Consider the following 13,131-nt stretch of genomic DNA (forward strand, 5'->3'; position numbering starts at 1 on the left):
TTCTTAGAATTATTTTTCTTGTAGTCATAGTCTTTACTTGTATGAAATTCCTTATGTGTTGAACCACTTATAATCTGTCCATTAGTTTCCACTTCCTATACACCTTTAAGAACCATGCTAAAATTATTTTTAACCCTTATCTATGATTTCATCAACAGGGATAGGGGTGATGGGGACATTCATTATGGAAATTCCCTCCATAGATCAAATCAGCAACTCATCTGTAATTTGGTATCTACAAAGTTCTCTGGGACACTGAGTAGGAAAGTGACTTGGTGAAGATCAAATAATTAATATATGTTGGAGACAGGACTTAAACCCAGGTCTTCTGGACTCCACAGGGTCTTTATTGTTTAAGAAATTATGTGACAACTGTGCTTCTTTTTCTCCCCTTGTTCTTCAGCTATAGACTCATTGGAGGAAATTCCCAATTCACAATCAATCCATCTACAGGACAGATCATCACCAGTGCCCTATTGGACAGAGAGACAAAAGAAAACTATACGTTGATAGTAGTGTCCAGTGATGGTGGATTCCCAGAACCCCTTTCCAGTTCCACCAGTGTCTCTGTCACCGTGACAGATGTCAATGATAACCCACCAAGATTCCAACATCATCCCTATGTCACTCACATCCCATCACCTACTCCTTCAGGTAATCCAATGATATGACCCAGTCAAATTAGAAAATGGATGATACTGCTTCAATATTGTAGTTTATTTTAATTTAGCAAGATTGTGTATTTGCAAACACAATGGCTTTCAAAATTATTTGAATCCTTGGGCAGGAGAACAATTTTTCATTTAGGTGATATTTTGTGGACAGCTAAGTGTTCTGGGATAGTCTTCTAGAAGTTTTGATACCCAAGGACCCCCTCTTACTCCTCTCTGCATCTTTCAAAGAGACATCAAAAATGTTCATCTAATGGCCTATGTAGACTCAGGCTTCTTCATGCATAATAAAGGCAAAAGTGACTTTTTGGAAAATAGGGACATAACTTTCATTAATGTCTAATGTGGAGAATGTGGGCAAACATAATGCCTTCCCTCCACATTAAGTTGTATTATAGTTGTTGGAGCCCAGGATAACTAGGCAGAGAAAAGATCCATTGTCTTTCCTCAGTACAAAGGGAAGGATTAAGTTCAAGGAGGCAATGCAAATATTTTACTCTCCCAATGACATTTTACCCCTAAAATGTTCAATTTGTGTAGCATCAATAGTGACTCTAGTCTCTCTTTTGTAGGTTCATTTGTCTTTTCCGTCACTGTCACCGATCCTGACACTGGGCCCAATTCTGAACTCCATTATTCCCTTACTGGAAGAAACTCTGAAAGATTCCACATCGATCCCTTGCGTGGTGCAATTATGGCAGCTGAACTCCTAAATACAGCCTCAGAAATGACATTTTTTGTACATGTGAAAGATGGTGGTTTATCTCCAAAGATGGACTCAACAACGGTGACTGTCCGTTTTGGGAATAAGGGTGATTTCCCCCAGATTCGAGCTAAACAACAAACGTTTCTGTTCCCTGAAAGTCAACCAGTTGGCACTCTCATTACCACCATTACTGGGTCTTCCTCTAGAGGGGAACCTTTGTCCTATTTTATTGCAAGTGGCAATCTTGGAAGTGCATTCCACATTGACCAACTGACTGGACAAGTCTCCATCAGTCAACAGCTGGACTTTGAAACAGTGCAGAAATATGTGGTGTGGATAGAGGCCAGGGATGCAGGCTTCCCTCCTTTCTCATCATATGAGAAACTAGCTATAGCAGTTCTAGATGTCAATGACAACTCACCAGTGTTCAAGGATGACCCATTTGTGGCAGAAATATTGGAAAATCTTTCCCCTCGCACAGTACTTACTGTCTCTGCGATAGATAAAGACAGCGGACCCAATGGACAGTTAGAGTACAGCATAGTCAATGGTAATACCGAAAATAGCTTCCATATCCATCACAGCACTGGTGAAATTAGAAGTATCAGGTCTTTGGATAGGGAAAAAGTGTCCCAGTATGTACTCACAGTGAGATGTTCAGACAAAGGCACTCCTTCTCAGAGCACCACAGTGACGGTCATCATCAATGTCTTGGATGAAAATGATAATGCCCCAAAATTCTCCCAAATCTTTACTGCCCCTGTACCTGAAAATGCCCCCCTTGGTTATACAGTGACTCGAGTCACGACTTCAGATGAAGACATTGGTGTGAATGCTGTTAGCAGATACTCTATAATAGATACGAGTCTTCCTTTTACCATCAACCCTAGCACAGGAGACATCATCATCAGTCGGCCTCTCAACCGGGAAGATACTGATCGTTACAGGATCAGAGTTTCTGCACATGACTCTGGATGGACGGTCAGCACAGATGTCGCTATCTTTGTGACAGATGTCAATGATAATGCCCCACGATTCAAGAAGCCATCCTACTACCTGGACTGTCCTGAGCTCACTGAAATTGGTGCCAAAGTGGCTCAGGTCTCTGCAACGGATCCTGACGAAGGGTCCAATGGCCAGGTTTTCTATTTCATTAAATCTCAATCTGAATTTTTTAGGATTAATGCCACCACAGGAGAAATTTTTAATAAGCAGTCCTTAAAATATCGAAATGTCACGGGTTCCAGTAATATAAATATAAATAGACATAGTTTTATTGTGACTTCTTCAGACAGAGGAAGTCCTTCTTTGCTAAGTGAGACAACTGTTACCATTAATATCGTGGACAGTAACGATAATGCCCCTCAGTTTCTTAATAGTAAATATTTCACTCCTGTTACCAAAAATGTAAGAGTTGGTACAAAGCTTATCAAAGTCACTGCCATAGATGATAAAGATTTTGGGGTAAATTCTGAAGTTGAATACTTCATTTCAAATGAAAGCCCTGTGGAGAAATTCAAGTTGGATAGCACCACGGGGTGGGTTTCTGTTGCCTCTTCTCTGATGTCTGATTTAAACCAAAACTTTTTGATGACAGTCACTGCCAGGGACAAAGGAAACCCTCCACTTTCATCTCAAGCCACAGTTCAAATTGTTGTTACCGAGGAAAACTATCACAGCCCAGAGTTCTCTCAAAACCACATGAGCTCAACAGTCCCTGAGAGCCAGAGTGTTGGTTCCATTATCAGAACTGTGTCTGCTCGTGATCGAGATGCGGCAATGAATGGCCTAATCACTTATCATATTTCTTCAGGAAACGAAAATGGACTTTTTGCAATTAATGCTTCAACAGGTGCATTAACCCTAGCCAAACCCCTAGACTATGAGCTGCACCAGAAACATGAAATGACAATTAGTGCTACAGATGGAGGATGGATGGCACGGACCAGCTATTGCAGCATCATTATTAATGTCCTTGATGTGAATGACAACTCTCCCGTATTCATCCCAGAGGAGTATTCTCCCACCGTGTTGGAAAATGCCCCCAGTGGAACAACAGTCATGCGCCTCAATGCAACAGATGCTGATTCTGGCAGTAATGCTGTGATTGCATATTCTTTGCAGTCTTCAGATAGTGACCTCTTTGTCATTGACCCCAACTCTGGAATCATTACTACTCAAGGATTCTTGGATTATGAAACCAAGCAGAGTTACCATCTTACAATCAAGGCCTTCAATGTCCCTGATGAAGAGAGGTACAGCTTTGCTACTGTGAACATCCAGTTGAAAGGAACCAATGAGTACGTACCACGCTTTGTTTCCAAACTTTATTATTTTGAAATCTCTGAGGCAGCATCCAAAGGAACTATCGTTGGAGAAGTGTTTGCTAGTGATCGTGACATGGGAGCTGATGGGGAGGTCCACTACCTGATTTTTGGTACTAGCAGAAAGAAAGGTTTCCAGATTAATTCAAGAACTGGGCAGATTTATGTTTCTGGAATTCTTGATCGAGAAAAAGAAGAGAGGATTTCTTTGAAAGTCCTGGCCAAAAATTCTGGGAGTATCCGTGGTGCAGATGTAGATGAAGTGACTGTGAATATCACCATACTCGATGCCAATGACCCGCCCGTTTTTAGCCTGGAGATCTATAATGTACAGATCAGTGAAGGTGTGCCTATAGGAACACATGTGACCTTTGTAAGTGCCTTCGACTCAGACTCTGTGCCCAGCTGGAGCAGGTTTTCCTATTTTATTGGTTCAGGGAATGAAAATGGTGCCTTTTCCATTAATCCCCAGACAGGACAGATTACTGTGACTGCCGAGCTTGATCGAGAAACCCTTCCTGTCTATAACCTGACTGTCTTAGCTGTGGACCTGGGAACCCCCTCAGCTACAGGAAGTGCCTCCTTATTGGTAACCCTGGAAGATATCAATGACAATGGACCCACCTTATCCATCAGGGAAGGTGAGGTCATGGAAAACAAGCGTGCAGGAACTCTGGTGATGACCCTTCAGTCCACAGACCCTGATCTCCCTCCAAATCAAGGTCCCTTTACATATTATTTGCTAAGCACAGGGCCAGCCACCAGCTATTTTAGTCTCAGCACTTCAGGAGTTCTGACTACAACCAGGGAGATTGACAGAGAACAAATTGGTGACTTCTATCTATCAGTGATTACCAGAGACTCTGGCATTCCTCAGATGTCTTCCACAGGCACTGTCCATATCCGAGTCATGGACCAGAATGACAATCCATCTGAACCTAGAACAGTTGAGATCTTTGTTCATTATTTCAGTAACTTGTTCCCGGGTGGGATTTTAGGCAGTGTGAAGCCTCAAGATCCAGATGTGCTGGATAGTTTTCATTGTTCCCTGACTTCTGGAGTAACGAGTCTCTTTAGCATTCCCAGCGGCACTTGTGACCTGAATTCCCAAGCCAGGTCCACAGATGGCACCTTTGACCTGACCGTCCTAAGTAATGATGGATTGCACAGTGCAGTCAGCAGTAATATCCGAGTCTTCTTTGCTGGGTTTACCAACGCTACTGTGGATAACAGTATCCTCCTCCGCCTCAATGTGGCAACAGTGAGGGATTTTCTGACCAATCACTACCTCCATTTCCTACGCATTGCCAGTTCCCAGCTGACAGGTCTTGGGACTGCTGTGCAGCTGTATGGAGCCTATGAGGAGAACAATAGGACCTTCCTGCTGGCCGCTGTGAAGAGAAATATCAACCAGTATGTGAATCCAAGTGGTGTGGCCACCTTCTTTGAGAGCATCAAGGACATCCTTCTCCGGCAAAGTGGGGTCAGGGTAGAGTCTGTCGACCACGATCCATGTGTCCATGGTCCTTGTCAGAATGGAGGGAGCTGTCTAAGGAGGCTGGCAGTGAGTCCTACCATGAAGAGTCACGAAAGTCTCCCAGTCATCATTGTGACCAATGAGCCTCTCCAGCCTTTCTTTTGTAAGTGTCTGCCAGGATACGCTGGCAGCTGGTGTGAGACGGACATTGATGAATGCCTGCCATCCCCCTGTCACAATGGTGGCACCTGCCACAATCTGGTGGGAGGCTTCTCTTGCAGTTGCCCAGAAGGATTCACTGGACGGGCCTGTGAGCGAGATATCAATGAATGCCTACCCAACCCATGCAAGAATGGGGCCATCTGCCAGAACTTCCCTGGGAGCTTCAACTGTGTCTGCAAAGCTGGATTTACAGGTAGGCTCATCATATTATTCAGAATTGATTACAGAATTTAACAACCTTTACACTGGTATTATAGGGTTATATATTGGAGAGACTGCCACGCTTCCCATCAGGCACAGGCCTACGGGGAGAAGAACACAGAGAATGCATTCTGAAAAAAATACAGCTCTGAACTCACAGTGTCTAGAGTGTTTTTTTTTCAATGTTTTTATTTATATTAATGTAGAAAGTATCAAACTTTCTGGACCTTAGGACAAAAATACACTTACCTTGCCAGTGTAGAAGGACACTTGAAGTAGAAGGGAGGATATAATAATAATAACAATAAAATGATAAACTAGTATTATTATAATGCTTTAAGGTTTGAGAAGCACTTTGCATATATTATCGGTATTTGATCCTCACAACAATCCTGTAAGTTTGATATAATTATTAATCACATTTTATAGATGAGGAGAATCTGTTTATATTTTAAATCAACTTTGTCTTATGACAGAAAGACAGTGTGGAGTAGTGTCTAGATTGCTGTACTAGATATCAGGAAGTCCTGGGTTCAAAACATGCCTCTCATGCCCAGTCACTATGTTAAAAGTCACTTAAGATCTCTGAGCCTCAGTTCCATCATCTGTACAATAAAGGAATTGAACTTGATGACGAGGTCCTTCTAGCTCTAAGCTCCAACTCATTAATGTTGTTGAGTCATCTCAGTAATGTCTGACTCTCTGTGACCCCATTTGGGGTCTTCTTGGCAAAGATACTGGAGTGGTTTGCCATTTCCTTCTCAAGCTCATTTGACAGATGAGGAAACTGAGGCAAACAGGGCTAAATGAATGGGCCAGGGTCTCACACCTAGTAAGTGTCTGAAGCTAGACCTGAACTCAGGTCCTCCTGATTCCAGGCCCAGTGTTCTATCCATTGTACCACCTATCTGCCCTAATTGCTGATTTAGCTTTGTAAAGCATAGTCAGATTTTCATTTTCATTGGAGGATAGAATTCTCACACAGGGATCATAGAGCTCTAGGGAACTAAGTATGAATTCCCCATAAGACAGAAAATGCATGTTCTTCATTTTCTGACCCTAGCACATTGCCCTAGGGCCTAGGACATGATATTTAAGCAGGGGTCCCCAAACTATGGCCCACTCCAGTCTTCCACCTCTTTTTGTACAACCATCCAGCTAAGAATGCATTTTTACACTTTAACATCATTTTATTGTATTTGAAAATGTAAATAATTTACAAATGAATAAATATATTCTTAACTCTCTGGCTATACAAAAAAACAGGCAGCAGCTAGATTTGCCCTTTCAACCACAGTTTGCTGACCCTTCATCATTTGGGATATTGCCACATTTTTTTTTAAAAGAAAATGTAGCTGATAGATGGGCACTCAGAAAACGAAGATAAGATCCTTGCTTCAATAAGACGTCATACTTAAATGATACCGAAAACCTCAAGTGCCATATCATCTTGAGCTCTTTGTTATTTGGTAGAAAAGTTTGAGGTGTTTGTAAAAATTTGACTTGCCCAACTGATGGGGTTGAATCTCAGTCTATGTTGTTGGTGTACTGTTCATATCCATGATATCTCAGCATTTGGCTATTTTCATTTGAATGAAAAGAGAGGATTCCAAATGTGTTTCCTGGAGAAGGTTTGCCTTTGAAATGGAGAGGGAGAAAGGAGGAACTAAGGATTCTCTCATGTGCTCAAAGAGGACAAGGCCAATATTCAAGTCTGATTAAGGCCCAAATGAGCTTGACGAGTAGCTGACAGAAACAATCATCTCAATGGTGGTAAGGTATTTCAGGAGTGCTAGAATGCCTCTTCCCTGCCCTCCCTTGCCCCATGGTTTCTATACTGGTTCACTAGTTCTAAAAAATTTTACAGTTAAAGGTCTGTTATTGATCTTGATAAAATGTTAGTACCCCTAGGAAAACACCACATGAAACTATCGATTTACTACCTGGTGTGAACTGGATTTTTCTAGCCTTTCCTAAGAGCGGGTATGGGGGAGGAAATCTGAAAGAGGTGGAAAGCAGAGATCTCATTGAGTACCAGAGGGGAGGCATGGAGGTACCACCAAAGAGGTGAGACACAAGATGAAAGAATGAATGAATGATGAAACAAAAAGCATTTATTAAATGTTTACTAGATGCAAAGGGCTGAGGATAAAAATAAAAAAAAGGAAGGCAATCTGTGCTCTCAAGGGGCTCACCTTCTAACAGAGGAGATCACATCGATTGACGATAGACGATGTCAGCTTCAAGTCCAGTGGAAAGGCTCAGGGCCCATATGTCCTAGAGATCCAATGGCAAGCATCTGCTTGCCATTGGAATCTTCTGTAATGTAATGGCTCCTAATAAAACCACATCATTTTCTGTTGCTAATCCCTTTGGTAGTGCCAAGGACATTAGTGCCAAGACCTTACTTTTCTAGATCCACATTAGCTAGAGTGACAGCCCATTCAGGAGCAGAGACCAAAAGGGAAGAAAGGAGAGGCTGGGGGTGCCAGATTCAATTAGATTCAACAATCATTTATTAAGTACAGATTATGTACTATTAGGCCATCAATCACAATGATGATAATGACTAACATTTCTATAGCACTTTAAAATTTGTGAAGCATTTTATATCATTTGTTTAAAAAAATGTTAAGTATCTACTATGGTTAGATTCTGGGAAAACAGACAAAAATCAAACAGTTCCTTCCCTTAAGGACTTGACAGATAATATGTACATATTTGTCTGTACAAAAGACATGCAAAATAAATATAAGGTAATCTCACAAGGGAGTCGTCAATAACTGGGGAATCAGGAAAGGCTTCATGTAGAAGGCAGTGCTTGAAATGAACCTAGAAAGAAACCAGGGATTCTATGAGGTGGAGATGAGGAGGGAGAGCCTTCCATGTGTGTGGGGAGGTGGTTGTGGGAAGGGGTGGAGATAAAGATGAATAACCTTGTGTCCTGGCTAAGAAAAGCCTAATGCCTAGGAAGACAGGCAGGAATATATGCAAATACTAAAATAGAAAACATTCAATGAGGAAGGCAATAGGAGAGGTATCAGCAAGCTGCTAGGAAAGAGGAGAAGCATTATTTCTCCCTAGGGGGAAATATGGAGCATTTTCCCGGAGGCAGCAACGTTATAGTCGGACTTTTAGGACAATCAGGATTTCAGAAGGCAGGCATAGAGGACTGGGGATCCTACATGGAGAGGGACATTCCAGGCAAAAGCAGAGTCAGGATATGACTTTAGGAAAAGTTTGCCAAACAAAAGCATCTCTAATTTCAGATTTTATGAAGTCAGCTTTGTTCACACTCTTAACTGTATCTAGTTTGGTGGCTTCTCTTTAGAGATAAAGAGAATACACATATATACAACCAGAGTTTATTCCTATATGTATATGCATATACATACATGCACATATACACATATGTATATGTATATCATATGTATAGGTATAAGTGGTATAGCGGATAGTGCCAGGCTTGGAGTCAGGAAGGCTTGAGTTCAAATCTAGCCTCAGTCACTTGTTAGTTGCGTGACCCTGGTCAAGTCACTTAACCCTGTTTGTCTCAGTTTCTTCATCTATAAAATGAGCTGGAGAAGGAAATGGCAAACCACTCCAGTATCTCTGCCAAGTAAACCCCAAATGGGAGGGAGAAGCTAGGTGGCACAGTGGATAGAGCACTAGTCCTGGAGTCAGGAGGACCTGAGTTCAAATCTGGCCTCAGACACTTACTAGCTGTGTGACCTAGACAAGTCATTTAACTCTGATTGCTTTCCAAAAAATAGACAAAGAAACAAAAAAGAAAACCCCAGATGAGGTCACAAAGAGTAGAACAAGACTGAAATGACTGCACAGTAACAGCATGTTTATGTGCCCGGTACTTTGCTCAGTGCCAAGAACGCACAGCAATTAAGGTATTTTTAATTGAATAATATTGAATGGAATGGAGTTGGAATGAATATCACTTTGATGTACACACTATAGTCTTATCTTAAAAAAAAGATGTGTTTTTTGATTGAATCAAGTGTGTCTTAGGCAGCATTAATCCTAAGAAGTAACACTAAAAGACTCAGGAGGAAGGGGGTTACTGTGGAAAGAACATTCACTCTGGAGTCAAAGCAGTTGATTTTCAATCTCACTGCTAATACTTACCACCTTGGGAAAGTTGTTTAGTCCTCCTGAGCCTCAGTTTCCTCATCCATAAAATGAGAGGATGGGACCAGCTGGCCTCTTAGAGTCCTTCCAGTTCTGGAGCTGTGGTCCTATTATATTCAGAGACGTGGAGCATACATGGTGCAGAGTTGTTAATTCATACACTCAGGAATGCATTGTTATGAATTTCTTCATATGTCTATTGTGCTGTTTTTAGTGGAATTCCTGAAGGGACATTTAAGTTATTCTTTCAAGTCATTCTCAGCTGGAGAAGCCTGACTCAGGAAGGCTGAGTGAATAAGATGCAACATCTTGAAATAATTTCCTGAACCCCACAGATAATTCATACTTACACATGTGTGTATGCCTTATACCACAGAGCTGAAAAACCACTAATGTTACATAGGTTTGATTTCAGTGAGAATGGGCTAAATTATTGGATCCTAGTGAGTCTTGGGCCCTGAACATCCCGTATGGAGACAAATTTGTTCCTGTTTACCTTGCACAAAGCACAAACTTTAACTATTATATCAGGGCTTTGGAGTCAACTAGTGTCCCTTTAATTTTGTCGGGGCTATTTTTGTTTGTTTTTGTCTAGACCTGTGAATTCGTTGGTTGAGGGAACTCCCAGTGTAGACATCTGAAGCATTTTATCCATGAACTTCAAGTTTTATTAAAGTCATAAAATAATAGAATTAGAGAGGATAGGTACTTCAAAGGCCATCTACTCCAGCACTTTTATTTTGCAGCTAGGGAGCTATGCTGATTAGGGGCTAAGTGATTGCCCAAGGTCACATAGATGTTAAGTGAACGGATGGAATTTAAAATCAGGTCATCAGACTACCAATTGGCTGCTTTTCCCATGGCTTCACCCACCATCCATTTCACAGGCTGGTCCTACCTAACACAAATACTTCCCATCTTTTTGTTTGAAATGATTGTTTGCTCCACTCCCAAACTTTAATGTCTACAGCAGAACCACAGGAGGAGCTAGAGTTTCCCGAGAGTTAGAAGAGAGTGAGCGGCTCTGAGATACAGCAGTTGACACGGAAAGGGCTCTGAATTGGGATTTCCAAGAGCTGAGTTCTAACCCCAGCTCTGCTCCATGCCCGCTTCCTCTCTGGGTCTCCTTTTCCGATCTATAAAATGACGAGAGTAGATTTTTCACATCCATTTCAGTTCTAGATGAGATGAATCTTCCTCATTGATGACTAATCAGTAACTAGTGGTCTATGGATCTTGTTAGGAAGTAATTCACTGACATGCAAGCAGGAAGATTTTACCCAGAACATACTTTTCTAGAAGACTGAATTAAAGCTGAATACTATAATTACAATCAGCAGCTAGGTGGTACAGTGGATAGAGCACCAGACATGGAGACTGGAAGACTCACCTTCCTGAGTTCAAATCCAACCTCAGAAACTTACTAACTATAATCCTGGGCAAGTCACCTAACCCGGTTTGCCTCAGTTTCCTCATCAGTAAAATGAGCTGGAGAAGGAAATGGCAAACCACTTTGCCAAGGAAATCCCAAATGGGGTCATGGACAGTTGGACGCTACTAAGCAACAACAATGACAACAACAAACTGTAGTCACAAAGAGGGTGTACTTGATTTGACTATTAGAATGCTTTTAGTGGTTTATTCCTAAATATGTTTCTTCCCCAACGTACTTTTCATTTTACATAAGGCTTTGCACATGACAGGCTCTCAATAAATATTTGCTGAATGAATGAATGAATAATTGAATGGATGGGAGGAAGTAACTCCTGTGAGACCCAGTTCTCATCTTCTAAGGACAAAATAAGAAACTGTAATATATGAATTTGTTTTAGGGGATGGAAAATGTTCGAAGTCAAATATTCCAAATAGAATGGATTTGTATTTTGTGTGAAAGATTGTTTTCATATGGTTGATGGGCAACTTTGACATTTCAAAGCTGAGTTTTGATCTGCTGTGATATAGTCTATTTTGAAAGGGAAATTTGATTCTCTTTAGGCAACTTGAGACAGGTGAAAAAAATAATTTCCAGCTTTTCAGAATTTCACAAGAGTGCAGGTAATATCATGGGCCTGAAGAAGGACCCATTAAATGAGAGGAAAGATGACCCTGCTATAACTCATGACTCAGAAATGTGTAGGGGACAACCAAACATCAGCGAAAAGAGAGCTCTCCAACTCTTAAATATGTCACAGAAGTGTGGCATGTCGTTTAATGAGAGAGGCAACGTCCTTCAAGACTCGGTGTTGGGTAAGCAATGACTTCCAATCCCACTTCTGTCTTTGACTACCTTTATGACCTTCAACACTTCTCTTAATCTCTCCAAGTTTCAGTTTCCTCCTCTGTAAAACAGAAACAACAAAAATATTTACATCACAGGATTGTTGTGAAATCCAAATGAGAAAAGGTATATATATATATATATATATATATTTTATATATTTATACACCTTATACCTATATGTACCTACATATACCTATATATAAAGGTATATGTATATATCTATATACATATACCTTATACATATATACATATACATACATACACATTTATATATGTATATATATGTACACATTTATATGTGTATATATATATATACACACACGCTATGTGTGTCAGTTATTAGTAACAATAGAGTAGGTGATAATAATAATGATAACAACATGCATTGTAACTCTAGGCACTAAATTCTTTTCTTACATATATCTCATCCACAGGGATAAGTTTTCCAAAGACGTGATTTATCTTACAAAAGGCACAATGTATAAAGATCCCATTTCTATACTGGATTTCTCCTAACAGAGTTTTTCCAGTCTTGCTTAAGCTCTCCCATTCACTTTTGCACATCTGGATATGTTTTAGGTGTGGTATTAGGAGGAGGGCCAGGGGATTATTACCACATAAAGAATTTTTCCTCTGTACTAAAGTAAGCCCCGAAATTTCAGAGAAGGGGCAGGTTTGGCCCTTCATCACTTTTGCATTATTTGACAGTGAATGTGGACTTCTTCTTTTTTTTCCCAGACATAAAAAGATATCTACATTCTTTACATAGTAATCTGCCTAAGTAACCCAGTTCACTTTGCTGGGGATGCTTGGAGGGGATGGATGTAAGGGTCAGGGAGTTTTGCCGAATATTATTTTTTTTTCTATAATCATTTCCCCACTGTGTCCTATGTACAGGTCACTATTACTAGGAATTGCATAAGAGATACAAAAACAAAGGCGGATAGGGCTCCTCCCTCAAAGAATTTATGACCTATGTGGGAAGATAAGGCAAAATATAATTTAATTTAACAAACATTATGTTTCACCAGGGATAGTCATTGTTCAAAGTCAAAGTCAGGTGAAACACACATACAAACAATTCCCACTCTCATAGAGCTTTCATT

General features: G+C 40.7%; 1 protein-coding gene across 1 annotated transcript in view; it reads left to right on the plus strand.

Annotated features, from left to right (window-relative positions):
* FAT4 (FAT atypical cadherin 4) overlaps nucleotides 1–13,131 on the plus strand; it is a 221,810-nt gene that overhangs the window by 154,991 nt on the left and 53,688 nt on the right. Inside the window, exons 8-9 of the mRNA XM_027854535.1 lie at nucleotides 404–654; nucleotides 1,244–5,593. Of these exons, the coding sequence (XP_027710336.1) occupies nucleotides 404–654; nucleotides 1,244–5,593 (4,601 nt within the window). The remainder of the gene's footprint in view (nucleotides 1–403; nucleotides 655–1,243; nucleotides 5,594–13,131) is intronic.

The sequence above is a fragment of the Vombatus ursinus genome, unplaced genomic scaffold, assembly GCF_900497805.2.
Source record: "Vombatus ursinus unplaced genomic scaffold, bare-nosed wombat genome assembly UNPS02010461.1, whole genome shotgun sequence".
In the NCBI taxonomy this organism is placed as follows: domain Eukaryota; kingdom Metazoa; phylum Chordata; class Mammalia; order Diprotodontia; family Vombatidae; genus Vombatus; species Vombatus ursinus.